Source organism: Lolium rigidum, chromosome 5 (genome assembly GCF_022539505.1).
Source record: "Lolium rigidum isolate FL_2022 chromosome 5, APGP_CSIRO_Lrig_0.1, whole genome shotgun sequence".
NCBI lineage: Eukaryota > Viridiplantae > Streptophyta > Magnoliopsida > Poales > Poaceae > Lolium > Lolium rigidum.
In genome coordinates, this window is record NC_061512.1 from 210539067 (window position 1) to 210555635 (window position 16569).

Here is a 16569-nt window from a genome sequence, read left to right on the forward strand (position 1 = left end):
TCTAGTGCCGCCTCCTCCCATGAATCGACCATTGTGATATTTTTTAGGGTTTAGATTTTTGCACCAATGAGGCGGGGGAATAGGGATAATATAGACCGGCGGCAAGGCGGAAAACCTCCCGCGCGACGTCGTGGTGGGAGAGTTTCCCGCGCGGCGTCATGGCGGGACAGTTTCCATCCCGGCATCGTGGCAGTAAAAGCTCCCGCGCGGCGCCCTGGCTCACTGACAAGCGGCTCCCACGCGCAAAATTTTCCGCCTCGCGAGGCGCCAGTGCGCCCGATTCAGGCCCTTCACCAAGGGGCCGGCACGGAGTGACCGACGCTTCTATTGGGCTCAAAAAAGCAACGGTGCTATTTGGGGCGCGCCCCGTGGAGATGTTCTAAGCGTTTTCCTATTTCTATGGAGCACATCTTCCTAAATGCCCCACAGAAAAGGACGTAGTACTATGTAATATTATTTTATTTTTTCACATGATTTTTTAACTAGTGATAATTACGTGGAATAAACAATATGGTGGAGCTTTATCCAGCAATATACGTGGTCTGTATCATTAAGTATCAAATTCTGATGTGATACGATTGCACTTACCATTGTAGAAAATGTAATAAAATCTCCATCATGATTTTTTCCTAGTAATTGGTCCAAAATATCCATAAAATCAACAGTAGATACAGTATTACTCCGTGCACACAGTACTCAATACTACTAGTCCGACTAGTAAATTGTACCGTAAAAAACCTCTTGGTCTAAAAACAGCAAAGTTGCCAAGTCTACTTCCGATATGGAACTGCTCGTCGCTTGGGATCGAAGAGATGAACATTGGCTCGAAGTCCGAGCGATCCATCTGCCGTTTCGGTTTCCAGTGCTCGTGAACTTCCCACGACTGAAGCTGGCAAGGCACGCCGTTTGGGCTGCACAACACATTTATTAAGCCCCAAGCCCCCAAGACGATCGGCATTCTGCAACACAGGCACTTCACTTCACCGGATCACCTCCACCATGGCCACCACAGAAGAACCGACGATCGAGTTGAAGGTTTTCGTGGACAAGAAGAAGAGTAGGGTGCTCTTCGCGGAGTCCGGCAAGGAGTTCGTCGACGTGCTCTTCGGCTTCCTCACGCTACCTCTCGGCACCATCGTTCGCCTACTTGGCAAAGAGTCTCAGGCCGGATGCCTGGACGAGCTCTACAAGAGCGTGGAGAGGCTCCCCACGGGCTTCTTCAGAACCGAGGCCTGCAAGACGATGCTTCTCAGTCCCATTAATGGCGCAGCAAAGCAGTGCTGTCAACTCAAGGTCAGAGTCGACGACACCAAGCACAGGGAGGTCTATGTGTGCACGAGCTGCTACGTCCATGCCAACTGCGCGTACAGCTCGGTCCCTGGCGCTGTCTGCAAATGTGGCAAATCGATGACGCGAGTCCCGGGGGAGAGAGCGGAATATGGTTCTACTTCTAGCGCTGCTGGTGCTGGTTCCGAGGATGGAGTTTTTGTCAAAGGAGATACGAAGTTCATCATCACAGATGATTTCAAAGTTGCACCAGCGTCAACTTCTCTCATGTTGTTCCTTTTGGACAAGTTTGAAGTGCAAGATCCATCCAGTTTAGAGCAGACGACCATCCAACTTAGTTTGGACAAGGTTTCTATCCCAGCTTTTTTTTATTTGATTAATATATGTTGAAACTTGCATTATTATACTGCTCTTTCTTGAAAACAACTATTTATCTGATTTTTGTCCATATGCTACAGATAATTGGCCTGCTCAAGAGATCATTAACTTCCAAGGACCCTTTAACTGGTCACTATTTTAATGTTGCTATGGCGCATGATGATACAGGCATAGATATGCTCCATGAGAGTTTGCATCAGGAGCAAGATAATGGTGGTGAACACACGCCAATTAATCTCAGCATAAGTGTTCTTCAGACCAAGAACAACTCGTCGGTGTTGTATGCTGAAGTTGGTGGCGATTTTGTGGATCTCCTCTTTGGATTGCTGAGCATACCGCTAGGATCCATTGTGAAAAGCTATGGAAAGTGCGGATCAAAAGGGTGCGTTGACAATCTTTACAGTAGCATCGGTGGAAGTGTTAAAGGATTCTTAAGACCAGAATGTCAGAGCTTTCTACAGTCCCCAAAGTTGACCCCCTTCTTCGGTTGCGGCACTAGCAAGATACTTCAAGTTGAAGAACTATCTCCATATAAGGAAGAGATAGGAACCTGCTTTAAGTGCTTCAAGACCTATGGATTTTCGAATCTTACATACTGTCACGAGAATAATTATCGTTATCCATATTATCATATAAATTGTATAGAAACTGTCAAAACCACGAACCTTTGTGAGATGGATCCGAAATCACCAAAGGAAGAATGTGAAAATGGAGAAGCATATGTAAAGCAGGGGCATCAGAAATTTATAGTGACTGATGATCTGCATGTTCTTCCTCTGTCCTTAGCAATCACTCTACAAGTTATTAGTGAAGCCAAGATTCAAAAAAGGGACCTCGTGGAGAAAGAACTGGCTCTCACAAAACCCCAGGTAATTATTTTTGTCTATATTTATATGCATCTCTCGCCCCACATCATAAAACTCGCCAGCTTCTGTTCGGCTAACTCTAGGTTTTACTGATTTCAGGTTATGGAGATATTTAAAGCTGCTTCGGTGACTCGCAAAGCACTCAGCACTGTACTTCTGCCTCCCATGAATATGAAGAAGCTGTATCACCACAGCTTTGGCCTATATTAGCAGTCAATGCACTATTGCAATGATCTGAGTTGCTAGAAAAAGAACGAGAAAGCTTTTCCTACTTAGTAATTTTATTTTCTAATTCCCCTGTTGAATTCCAGTTTGGAAATTAATACTATATATTCTAAGCGTGTTATTTCTGCTTGACTTGTGCGGGTTGCCGCTAACTGTCTGTTTAATTCCTTCCGATTAGGCGACCTCCGTTCTGCCCACCTAAACCCACTAACGTCATCACATAGTATTACACGGGAAACAGCTGCTACCACAAATACTTACTACGCATAATACATGCATGTATAAGCAGCGCCTGGCTGCCAGATCAATGCTGAGAAGAAGCAGCAGGCACGTACGTACGTACGGCCAGATCGAGGGCTAGAAATTTGTAGCTGCGGTTCTGCTTAGCTTTTTTTCTGTGAGTTCAAGGTTTGTTTTGGAAGATAGCCCGTGGTTGCCCATCGCTGATGGAGAGTCGCCAAACGTTAGGAGACCAAGGCGATTGGATCTCGGCTCGTGCCTCCTGTCGGCGCCGTCGCTGATCGCCTCGTCTCTGTGGCCTTTGGGCCATAGAGGCGCGGTGGATCTCGCCCCTCGCCGGTGGGAGGGCTCTGCTCCCTATTTTAAGGGCTTCCTTCTTCGTTTTTAGGGTCAACGTTTGTAGGGGCGACACTCAGGTGGTGGTGGCGGCGTTTCGTGCAATAAGGTCTCTCTGGCATCAACCCCATCTCGACGGCGCCGTCGAGAGGCTTGTGGGAGTGGTATGGTCTTTGAGTATTTCGTCTAGCTGTGGGGATCTTCGGATCTTTAAGGAGCTTCATCGACAGTTCTTCCTTCTTCTTCGTCTCTGGGACGGATGTGATCTTTTTAACCGGTTCGACGACTTCCCACAGCCAACAATGTCAGGCCGATTTAGAGAGGAGCGACAGCGGCGGCGCACCGTTAACATGATCTGGAGGTTGAAGATGAAGGACCACTACAACAAGACCCCCCCCCCCCCTCAACAACGCATCAATGTGTTGCTGAATTTCTATATATGCGTTGCCAAGGCCAACACCAACGGATCTAGAATGCGTTGCCGTTGGTGGCGTTGCAAGGGTCTACAACAATGCATATGCATGCGTTGGTAATGTATCCAAAGAAGCGTTGTAAGATCGCAACGTATATAGTGAGAGCCTAACAACACATCAAATGCGTTGGTAGCTACCCTGCACGAATTGGGTTCAAATGAATACTATCCTATCATGGGTTGCTTCAAAGAATTGTTACATATTAGGATGTATTTATTACATTTTATATATTCCAAACAGAAAATATTTGGTCATTTCAGATAATGCAGCTGAAATTCTATATAGCGAATAGAAAGACAATATATTAAATCAACTTGTTGTATTACAAAGAACATGACCCAAAGAACATATTTTTTGCTATAAACGTTGACAAAAAAAAACTCTGCTATATTACAAAGAACATTCTGCAACACTATCAAGTAGTAGCAATATCCTCATCCTTACTATCAACATCCGAGTCGTGCATCATCCATTTAACTTGTCAATCTACAACCACAAAAAGATATATTGCAGAAAATCAATAACATACCATTATTAGACAGAAATATTTTTAAACTTTTGGACTGACCGTATCAACCAGTCTGATCTTGATAATGTAGCATCAACACACACTACCAAAATAATATAGATACAACCAACCGAGTGTGCATATATGGAACATGGGGGCATGTGAACCCACTTTTTGAAAAGTTCCGTTTGTGATCTCAAAACATGTTTTAAAAATCGAAACACAAAATGATTTCCCAGATGATCTCAAATATGTGCCCTGGACATGAGTTTCGTGACGAAAAAATCTTTTATTTTGTCTCGGCAAAAAAGTGAAATTTTGCAGGGCTATATAGCAGTATATATGTGACGTATTTTGTCTTTTTTAGATTCTGAAATAAAAAAGTGGTTTCTCCGCGAAAATTTTCTACACACACATGGAACATGCGTACGTACCCGGATATTTTTATTTCAAATTTTTTTAACATTTCGAAAATGCATTTCCAACTAGGGTTCACATGCACCCAAGTTCAAACCGGACTTTTCCCAACCTATTTAGATAACCTACCTATAGAAGAACACATGTTTCATGGTTGCATGTCCAGATTATGGAGAAAGTTTTCCTTGCTCAGGTATGAAGGGTAAGCAATCAATTTATTTTCTATAAAATATACTAGAAATAATTAATGCAGCAGTTCACTACCATCAGATTATTCTGTTTCCCGTTGGTACCAGGTTCTTATTGACAATCACAATATACTCTTTGCGGGTTGAAAACCAAATAAGAGTAAGATCATGTTTAATCAAATGACTTCGATATTTTTATTAAACCTTAAACCTTCATAAACATGCATAGCTGCATGTAGATATTTGACACAAAGAATCTCTATAATACCAAATAAATATGAGTGCGTGTATTGAGTAATGGAAACTTTCATTCGATCTAGATGTCTCCAAGGGTTTTGTGTCTTCTCATTTAGATCTAGCATCTTAACATCTTGCTTTTGCATGTGTTGTTCAATCTTTTCTATCTAAAGTCTAACGGTCTGACAGTGGATAAAGCTGATAATACATCAAAAACCTGATCAGGATTCAGAACTATTCCTACATGTCCAGGCATTTCTACTCCTGGTACTGTACTCAAGACATTCCATTTGCAAGCTATATATATTACCGGTGTTTGCAAAATTAGGCTACTAAGCTACAAGTCTCGTCAAATAATCCTAAATACATGAATAGTCCAAGTGATAAAAGAGGAAAGAAATGCAGAAGTTAATATCACTTACATAAGAAAACACATGTTGAGACGTATTGGCATTGCACGGTCGTCCGTGTTTCCGCAATTCTGCACTAAGCTATATATGTGTCTTATCTTCCCCGAAGCTGAATACCATTGACATAAAAGCCACAAGAACAAAATTATGCTCCGGCCCAGTTAATCCGAGCAAAGTAATTCAACAAAAAGAATTCAAGCTGCAGATGATAATCAACTGCTTGGAACTGATACGTGTGAAAATTTGGTGCTCTAACATTAATAAAGTTATTTCACAAGATAAAAGTAAGGTTTGCAAAATGATAGGATCATAAGTCATACCAAGAGCTTATATCAACATTCAGAGAGGCTGATCCATCTAAGATTCGAGTAAAGCACAGACTAGATGTTCGCACTTGGAACAAATAAATAAATCCAATCAGCACAGAGAAGTCAGACACTATACGTACAACAGTAGAAGAGGACCAACCTGCAAAAAAGATTATAGAAGTGATAATCTACACATCTGAACCGCACATACTAAGAAATTTCATCACAGAGTAAAATAGGCACACAGTACTATTCGGGAAATAGGCACACAGTACTATTCGGGAGGCAGATAGCACTACTTTTCAGTGGCTTGAGCGGTGGGTGACGACCTGCCCGTGAAACTGGCCGTAATAAAGGGCCCGACCAAGAACACAAGAATTCAGAAGACACTATGCTGCATAGAAAGCATCGAACCTGATCCGAGAAAAATGAAGAACAGGTGAAGCGGGCCTATAAATTTCAAGAAGTTTTAGGGATCTGGAGTTCTCAATGGCCGATCGAAGAAATTACCATAAGCTCTTGTGAGATCCCGATGGAAAACAAACCATCATAATCTGTGAGATCCTTCCGAAATTAATAGTGAATCATCTGTGGCTGCGGCAGTTCGCAGGCTCGGGCGACTTGTCCTGTAGGAGGTGGCGGGGCGACATGGTTAGATCGATGAGAGGCGGAGAGTCTTGGGGATGGAGGCGTGAAGAGATATCTGACGAAGGGTCTTTTTTTTTTTTCTACAATCTGCGATTAGGACGGGGGAGTTACTATAAGCCACATCTTATCTGTTGAACGTGCGCCTTGTGCGTGGAGTATTTTTTTCACTTGGCAGAAAGGCGTGTGAAGGTTAGAGCAGGTCTAACAGACCCCGTAAAAGCGGCAAACCCGTATAATAATCGCCGATTTGAGGGTTTCGGCTCTACCCAGCCGTCTAGCACGCCCCGTAAAAACGGCCCCCGAATCGTTTTTTGCTGTTTTCGAGTACGGGGCGGGTCGTCGCCCCCTACTTGTGCGGGGTGGGAGCTCGGGATAGTGGGCGAAACCGGTATCCCAATTCCGAAAGCGCGCGCGGACATTTCGGTTCCACCCGCCCGTTTTCCCCGCGCGCCGCCGCCGCCACCCGCGCGCCACCGCCGCAATCCGTCAGATCCGCGCCCCTCCGCCGTCCGCCGAGCCGCGTCGAGGTTCGTCGACGCCCGCCGCACCTCCGCCGCACCCCCCGCCGAAGTTCCGCGTCCCTCCGCGCGCGCCGCCCGCCCTCCCGCCGTGGTCTTCTCCGCCGGTGAGTATTCCGCCGTGTTCTTCTTCGTTGCCGCCGGTAAATTGGTCGGATTTGGGGCTGATGTATGGTACACCGTGGTAGATGGCTTCGGAGGATGTGCACATGGCGGATTTGGACGCGACGTCGACCGATTGGTCGTCGTCGGATTCCGACGATTCGGATATCGACGAGTTGCTCAACGACGACGAGACGGAGATGATGCTGCTCCTGTTCGGCTTGAAGCAAACGGAGGACCGCATGAAGCTGCTGGATCGGCGGAAAGGATCCGTGATGGGGCGTATGTGCATTCCGCGGAACCGCGCGCTCGGCCACGAACGAGCCGATGCAAGATTATTTCGCCGAGGTACCGACCTATCCTCCCCGCCTCTTCCGTAGACGGTACCGAATGCGTAGGACTTTGTTCGAGAAAATCGTCAAAGATTGCGAGGCAAATTGCGATTATTTCAAGCAAAGAAGAAATGCTGCCCAAGTCATGGGATTTAGCCCATACCAAAAAAATTCTGCCGCCATGAGGGTTATTGCATACGGTATACCAGCAGATTATACCGATGAGTACCTTCGCATTGGTGTGCAAACAACCACGGATTGCGTGCGTATGTTTGCCAAGATGGTGATCAAGTTGTATGGAGAGAAGTATCTCCGAGCTCCAAATGAGGATGATACAAAAAGGCTCATGGAGATCAATGAAAAGAGGGGTGGCCGGGGATGCTTGGTAGTTTGGATTGCATGCATTGGACATGGAAAAATTGTCCAAAAGCATGGCATGGAATGTATTGTGGCAAAAGCCGTGATGCTACCATTGTTCTTGAAGCCGTGGCCTCTCAAGACTTATGGATTTGGCATGCTTTTTTGGATTGCCGGGGACACTCAACGACATCAACATCTTGAATAGATCCCCTTTGTTTGCAAGACTAGTTAAGGGTGATGCTCCACCTTGTAACTACAAAGTTATGAACAATGAGTACACCATGGGGTACTATCTCACAGATGGTATTTACCCTAACTATGCAACCCTTGTCAAGTCCATAAAAGAGAAAAAGGACAGGCCTTTGACAAGAAAGGAAGCTTGCTTCACCAGAAATCAAGAGGCATGCCGCAAGGATATTGAGAGAGCTTTTGGTGTCTTGCAAGCAAGGTTTGCAATTGTCAGGGGCCCTGCTAGGTTTTGGGACAAGGAAACTCTTGTTGATGTCATGACATGTTGTGTGATTCTTCACAACATGATCATTGAAGATGAAAGAGGTTTAAACTTGCCATGTTTCTATGACAATGTTGGCACCCGAGTGCAGCCCGAGAGGAACCCTGATCGACTTGAAGCTTTTCTTGCAGCTCATCGAGGCATTGAAAATGCCGAGACTCATCACCAGCTCACCCAAGATTTGATTGAACACCATTGGCAGTTGCATGGCCAATGATTTATTACATTCATTTCCCATTGTTGTATGTGTGAAACATTCATTTCCTATTTGTTGTATGTGTGAAACATTTGTTATTTGTTTAATTCTTCCATTAGAACATTTGTTGACATTTCCGAAAAACATTATTGTAATAATTAAGACGATTATTGTGTGATGTAAAACATTTATTTTATGTGAATGGTGTGTTGGTTCTAATATGCAATTTGTCAAAAAACCCTGTTTTGAGGGGTTGAAAACTCGGACGAGCTAGCAGACCCCGTATCCCACCCCGTAAAATACGGGGTCTGCTAGCTCGTCCGAGTTTTCGGCCGGCGAAAAGTGAATACAGGACCCTCTACTCGCGTTTTAAGGGGCGAAAAAATACGGGGCCTGTTAGACATGCTCTTAGAGACGTGGGGAGTTGGATACACCGGCAACGCATAATTTCTACCGTAGCAAGGGATGCGTTGTTATATGGGTGGTCATGTTGTAGTGTTGTCAAAAATCTCGTTGTAATTTTCTTTTTCTTAAGGTGCTTTATACTGTTCGTTGTTTCTGTTAATGCCAAAGTTCTATTGGCAAAGAAAAAGGTTTGTTTTGGACTGCGGAGCTCCTTTGGCTTCCCCGGCCGTGTCTACCTCGATTGGGAACTGAAGAGCTAACTCGTGGTTTATTGCTGTCGGGGTTGGCCGGCTGGCCGACTTGCAGTTGCCCTTCGCCTCGCCGGACGGTGTGACCTGACCCGATCGCTTCAGTTTCACGATAGATCAAAACTGACCTAGCTAGCCCGATCGCTGCGGAGTTCGTGGTTTATTGCCGTCGGGGCCGGCTGGCCGGCCTGGTGGCGGTTGCCCTTCGCCGTCCGACATGAACCGGCCGGTGTCTGTGTCATCTTTGACGTCGCTGCCTCGCCCACGACTCCATTGATGGCTTACCAGTCATGGGAAGCGCGCTGAAATTTTGACATAAAGGACCACCTGCCCCAATAAATTGTCAAAAAAGATCACTTACAAATGAAATTGCCAAAAAAGACCACCTTATAGTGGCGGCATGTCTTGCCAGGCAACACGTGGCATTTGCCGCTGTAGCCTATGGCAGCAGGCCGGTCCTGCCGTTGTACCCTATGACGGCACGTTAGTCCGGCCCGCATCGCCGTTGCGTGGAGACGGAAGGTGAGGGCCATGCCGCCTCAGCTCCTGGCGGCAGGCTGACATGGAAGGATGGCGGGCCCTGCCGGCATCGCTCTGATCCACGGATCCACCGTATTTATCGTAAGCATCCAGTTGGGTCTGCATGTTGTGCACACACTTGATGTCTAACCAAATTAGCCAAACATGTTAATATTTTAACTTCAGAGTGTCCTGTAACGCTATGCTGTAAACTGTAGGAGATCTTGTAACTTGTATGCATGTTAGGGTATCTCCAGCGGGGCGACGTATTTTAGCGTCCCCGCACGTCCGTTTGCGTCAGTCGAAATGGTCGAAATCGACCGCGCGTCCTTTTGCGTCGGGGTGGCTCCAGCGGCACGATGCATTTTTTGGCCGAATCATTTTTTTAAAACATGAAACATTATTTACATAGTTAAAACATAAAAAAACCTAACGCCTACTGCTGCTCCTCGTCGCTGTCGAGCACGATGAGCTCCGGTATCACCCACGGCCAGTAGTCATCCGGGGGAGCGTACGCCGGGCGTGCCGCCGGTGCTGGAGGTGGAGGAGGCTATGGCTGTGGCGGCGGTGGAGGTGCCCAGGGCTGCGGCTGTGGGGGCGGTGGAGGCACCCAGGGATACGGCTATGGCGGCGGTGGAGGAGGCGCCCAGGGATACGGCTGTGGCGGCGGTGGAGGAGGCGCCGCCAAGTCCAGTAGCGCCTGTCGAAGGGCTTCATCCTCCGACAGGCCCGACGGCATCACGCCGGTGGCGTAGCGGGGCAGCGGCGGCTGCACAGGCGCGTCGTTCCCGGAGACGAGGACGCCGACCTTCGCCATCTCATCGTCCGTCATGTTCTCCGGGAACTCGAAATTGCGGCCCTCCGCCATGGCCTGCTGCCATTCGTGGAAGACGACCGCGACGTAGTCGTCGCTGTCGTCCTTAATCTCCTCATTATGTTAGGCGAGCGCCTCGATGTAGTTGTCGTCGTCGTTGTAGGCAGCATAGGCGTCGTCGTCGTTGTACTGCGCCTGCTGACGACGTGTCGGCGCCTCCTGTCTTCATGGACGAGCCGGCGGTGCAGCCGTGAAGGGAAAATCCATGTCGCCCATGAAGTCCGCACTTCTTCTCCTATCCGTCTCCATCGACAGATACGTACGCCAACTCGGCGAGTTGATGGCATACGCCGGATCGGCCGGAGGTCCGGCGGCAGGTACCGCCTCCTTCGCCGGATCTCCGCGCTCCGATCAGGCCTCCGGCAGCGGCAGCAAGAGGGTGTCGCTCCCCATCACGGGGGGGGGGGGAGGCTCATGCACGACAAGTGGTTACCGTGCGACGATGCCTGGTCCGGCGTGCAACAGCCTAGCGGCTGGCGGCTCAGCTGCCGTCGGGTGCCCATCCCTCCATGTAATGTCCCAGGTTTAGAGACGATCGAGGGGTAGATTTTAGAAAGGGATGTGCATTGCATTGTAAATTACGGGGAAATTTCGCGCTTTTAAAACCAAACTGCATCGAAGGGGAACAGGTTTCTCTCTCGACACCTTACAGGGTTAGGGTTTCGAGAGTGCGACAAACTTGTTTCTCATTCAACTAAGTTAGTGTTTTGAGAAGAGAGGAGAGATATTGCATCACAACTTAAGTTGCATGATTGAATTCAAACTTAAGTTGCATGATTGAATTCAAACCTAAGTTGAATTTGAATTTCAAATTCAAACATCAAATAAATATCTCATAATTCAATTGTGAGGAAATTCATTAAGTAAATTATAAATAATAAACAATATGAATTATACAAATAATAAGTAAAGCTTATTAGAGAAAACTTTGAGCTTTATTGATAATCACACATGATACATTGTCATTTACAATATTCAGAATTGAATTATAAAATATTACAACACATTACATGTATTGAATAAAAGGAAAAAGAAATAGGAAAATTACAAGTCAATTAAATGTCCTAAACTACATTGTTGATCATCATGTAATTCTTGCTCAAGAAGATCTTGATCTTCATCTTGATCATCACATTGTCCCTGCACACAATCACAACAAAAGAAAAGTTATGCCAAGTGGCATAGCCACTTGGCAGGTTAGAAAGAAATGGGAATGGTGGATAATATCAAGTTTGCCGGGCTGATCCACTCTCACAGCCAAGTGCAGAGCATCAGCACACACACACACACAGCCTGCTCACATGTGCATGCAGCACACACACACAGTGAGTCACCAAAGGGAAGGGTGGAGCTGTCGACCAGAGAAAGAAGAGCCAACCATATAAAACCTTGCCACAGTAAACCCTAGTTCAGTCATCGACCAACCAGCAGGGTAAGCCGCCAAGAACACCAAGAACAGCAAGAACAGCCAGAACTGTTAAACCTGTCCAAAATCACCACAGAATCAAACCAAGATCACAAGCTCACAAGGAGGAGCAGGGCAAGCACCAATTCATTGCTGAAGCAATCCTCTACACCAACCCTATTTCTAGGAGCTGGAGTGAGGTATACACAAGAATCATGAGCAAGCATCTGTCTTGCTCATACTTAAGCATTCACATGCATCACAGAAGCAAAAAGGGAGTGAGTACCCTATTGTATCATCATCTGGCTACTAAGCCTTTTGGTGCAAGCAAATTAGAGAACAGAAGAGGGAAATTACCCAAGGGAACATTGGCATGTCAACCAGATGACATACCAGAGAAATCCAACCTGGATTAATCCCTAACTAGCCATTCCAAATCATTTAGCACCTAAAGCCTAGCAAGCCATCAGACATTAAACAGATTATGTCTATTGTTGTTGTCAACATCAAAGATCACTGGAAATCCAACAAGGGATTAACCAGTAATGCATTCACCAACCACAGCAAGCCACAGAGAAGGGGAGCTACCCTTGGACAGCATCAAAAGACTGTCAGGGCTACCTCAAACCCAAAAGACCACACACCAAGCCACTGCATCATTACCCAGATGGGTTCAGAGTGAGCTAGGGTTCCCAACAATTTTTGGCATCCCTCTAGCTTCACTTAATCAATCTATATGATCATCACTGCTCAGCGAGTTCACATCAATTATCCACTTAATCAACTAAGGCAACACGGATAAATGATATCAATAAGTAAATCATGAACCGAGACACTTGCAAATGATCCGGTGGATCACCGCAAGCATCGTAGCTGCTTGAGCAAGCACTATCACACACCAACACAAGCCTGTGTGACACACACACATCACGAGAATGAGCGAGCGGTGAGGCACGGACACCAAACGAGCAGCCTTTACAAGCAAGCGATGATCATCCGATCATCGGGAGCTTGCTAAAGCATGACAGAGCATGTTACGGCTCAGCCCAGGCAACAATACATTAGCAATATGAATTACTCGGCCACGGGACATTAACAACTATATCACAGGATAACTAAATCAGTCATATACGGGAGCAAACCATCCAAGGATGGTGAGATCTAGTAGCAAGCATGCTCAACGGGGCATTAATATGAACAACGACGACAAGGAGTTAGCCAATTAGAGGCACCGGCACTTGCAGAATGCAAGGATTATGCATAATAATCAAGCCGGGGGCAAAGAAATGCACACACGGGAGAGGCATGATACACATAGCAACGGTATGAGCAACTTAATTGAGCATAAGCATCACAGTATGCTCATGAGCAAGAGTTCATGAGTTACAACAACAAGACATAGAGAAGAGCAGCACACACGAAGCGAGCATATGCACGACGGCAGCACAGCGGCACAAGCGGCGCAGTCTGTAGACACAGCTAGCAAGGCGTAGCAACTACGAGCACATCGGCACGGCCAGCACCTCTACGAGGACAAGCAGGCCGGTGGCCAAGCTAGACGAAGAGGAGGAGGAAGGAGAAGAGGTAGAACAGGTAACAGAGGAAGAAGGGCGGAGGAGATGAGAACTTACTGGTGAAGCGGAGAGGAGCTCGGCCATGGTGGCATGGCGGCACACGCCGTCGAACGGCGGCGCCAGGCCATGGCCACGCCAAGCCAGCTCGTCGCCAGGCGCACAGGTCCCAGCAGCATCACGGCGAGGCACGCGGCCGCGCCAAATCACCAGGAGCAACGGCGGCGACGAGGTCGCCGTGGATCAACCGACTAGGTTACAGAGGGGTTGGGGAAGAATAGCAGCGGCGAGGAAAGGTAGATCGACGCGGATCAATCGAAGCGCCGTCGAACGGCGGTTCGATTGATACCCATCTCGCCGGCGGGGATGGCCGGTGGCGGCCGGAACATTTCGGCGAAGGCGGCGGCGACCACGGCGTCGCGAGAGAGAAAGGGAGGTTAGGGTTCGCGAGCGCGTGGGGAAGAAAGGGGTCGGTGCGACCGACCGAGCCCGAGTGGCTCGGGTTAGGGTTAACCCGCTGGGCCACCCTGACAGTTGGGCCCAGGGGCAATATAGACATTTCACAATTTCATTTAAAACCAGAAACTTTGAAATTAAATAGTAAATTGATAAGAGCTCTAAAAAAATAATTAAAAATATGAAAATCAATCAGCATAAAATTCTCTATCCAAATAAAATATCAAAGAGAATTTTTGAAGATAATTAAGAATAAGTCTTAATTTGATGATTTAAATAATGATTTAAATCACACATATTATTTTCAATAAAGAAAATAAGTCCATTAATGCAATTGGACTTTAAAAACACCTTGACAACATTTCAAGGTTGTAATTTTACTTTTAATAGAGTATCTCCAAATCTATCTTAGTATTAACCTCTTACATGAAATAATAATGTCATCGGAAGGGGGGAACAAACCCTAAAACTGGAATCATGCATAATTGCTTCTTTAACCATTGCCCTTATCGGACAATGATGCTATTTTTCAGAAACAGAGGACAAGGGTCAGTCCACACCATCCAACTGCAAAACTTTGCAGTGTTCAGGCAAGTTCATCACTTGCTCATGTCATTTGAGTATTTCTATCAAATTACTTGCAAAGTACTATGATTATCACTATCGCATAAAAATCAAAACCACTATTTTCATAACTATGAATATGACTATGTGGTTGGCAATGGAACCATGGATTGTGTTGATATGGTGGAGGTTCCATTGCAAGGGTTATATCCATCTAGGATTAAACAACAAATGTCGCCAGTGATTCTTGTGCCGTAATACCCGTGTTAACCATAAGATCCGGAGTGGGACGGAGTAGTCAAAAGTGTTTCCACCTCTCATTCATCAATGGACGCGCTTTACCGTAGTACACTTGTAATCCAAGGGGGCAAGCTGGTGAGGCTGGGGAGTCCTAAGTCCCCACGGCATTGTCCGTAGTACACTTGTCGCCCGAAGGAGCAAGATGGTGAGGCTGGGGAGTCCTAAGTCCCCACGGTATTGCGGTCTATGATGGGTTGCAGCTACCGGCGAAGGAGTTTGGTTCGATCCCAGACTGTCGTCGTGGTCGGGGTCCACCCTGAAATCTATGGGAATAATGGGACCGGCGAGGGGGTCGGGGCATGCAACAAAGGGTGGGTGTTCGAGGTAGCGGAGGAACATGATTGGCTAGACCTTATACCGGGCCTCACACCGAAGGAAGTGTGGACGGGAAAGCTGCCCGGTTGGCACCAAGGTTAAGATCTCTTATGGGTAAAGCAACACACCTCTGCGCGAGTGTAAAGAACCGTGACCTGTCACTCCCTGTTCCGGGATATGGAACTGCGAACGCGGCCGGAAAGGAGCTCCATGAAGTTCTAGTAAACCGGTGAAGGCTGACGGACATAGCTCTTTGAAATAAAAGTAACCTCTTGAAGAAATGTTTATCAAAACCTGCATTGGTATTAGATTTTCTGGTCTAATATCGTAGCTAGTGCATTAAACGCCTCTTATCTATAATGAACTTGTTGAGCACGCTCGTACTCATCCCACTCTTAAATCCCTTGCTTAGATTGTCTGAACCGTCTGGAGGAGGACCGCGACAACCCTGAAGGAGCCGAGATCATCGGCTATGAAGAACCAGACCTCTCAGGAGGTGTTGAAGGCGTAGACTACCTTATAGTCTACGGAACCGGGGAGGCTTTCGGAGGAGATCAAGCCTAGATGCACCAAATAGTAGTAGTAGCCGAGCAGTGCGAACTCTTAGTACTTAGCTGCTCGTTGAAATAAATGTATAACTTAATGAGACTTCTATATTGTAAGTTAAGTTGGGTTCGCCTCGAACTCAGGAGTATCCCTCTTAGGACCCAAGAGGAGCTCCAAGACGATATGTGTATGATACTTGTAATAATAAATGAATGAGTCATGGACCTGCTATGTTCTGTTGTACTACTCTGAGGGATGTAATATTTGCGGAATGGTACTTCGTGAATGTTATATCAACGACCTGGCATACTACAACATGCAGTGGTATGCGGTGGTCACCACAGTTGGTATCGAGCAAAAGCTTTGACCTTAGGTTGGAACCTAGTAAATGGGACCGAACGTTAGGAGTCAAATAGGACTAGTAAAGAATTCTCTAAAAATATGGTGTATATTCAATTGAGAATACAACAATCATATCTTTTAGTGCGATAATTCTTTATTATCTCTATTATGATGCATTATTACTAATCTTATATTCTTTCTATTTCTACAGCCAACAATGGCAATTTCACGTCCGGGACGAAACGTGAAAGTAATGGATTCCACACTGAGTGAATATGAAGGAGGACTTGTAGATATTCTACGCGCGATGTTACTTAAATTTGGGTGTGATCCCCAGATCCAAGTAAAGAAATACATGTACTACGATGGTACTGTATTGGAAAGTGTAGGGTAGGGCTGCGACTTCCCGAATCTTTGGGAATGAGCGTAGTAATGCCAGCAGGTGAAGCCCGAACTATCAACACAGCCTACCATATAGCCGTTA

At 46.4% G+C, this 16569-nt stretch overlaps 1 protein-coding gene and 1 long non-coding RNA gene across 3 annotated transcripts; one reads left to right on the forward strand and one right to left on the reverse strand.

Annotated features, from left to right (window-relative positions):
- Positions 1–999: 999 nt before the first annotated feature.
- Positions 1000–2741, forward strand: LOC124657025. The gene is made up of 4 exons (XM_047195654.1): positions 1000–1399; positions 1496–1635; positions 1746–2534; positions 2631–2741. Exons 1-4 carry the CDS (start codon positions 1000–1002, stop codon positions 2739–2741), a joined length of 1440 nt encoding a protein of 479 aa, XP_047051610.1.
- Positions 2742–4121: 1380 nt separating this feature from the next.
- Positions 4122–6564, reverse strand: LOC124658073. Of its 2 annotated transcripts, XR_006988998.1 has the most exons (5): positions 6384–6564; positions 6173–6287; positions 5886–6033; positions 5578–5674; positions 4122–4291 (listed from the first exon to the last, which is right to left on the reverse strand). It is a non-coding gene; the product is annotated as an uncharacterized LOC124658073 (long non-coding RNA). The 2 variants fall into 2 exon arrangements; XR_006988997.1 differs by having other exon boundaries at positions 6173–6564.
- Positions 6565–16569: the final 10005 nt, after the last annotated feature.

Coding starts and splice junctions, on each gene's coding strand:
- LOC124657025 (XM_047195654.1), top strand. CDS start 1,000: ATGGCCACCACAGAAGAACCGACGATCGAGTTGAAGGTTTTCGTGGAC. Junction 1,400..1,495: donor TGGCGCTGTCTGCAAATGTG/GCAAATCGATGA, acceptor TTTTTGTCAAAG/GAGATACGAAGTTCATCATC. Junction 2,535..2,630: donor TGGCTCTCACAAAACCCCAG/GTAATTATTTTT, acceptor TACTGATTTCAG/GTTATGGAGATATTTAAAGC.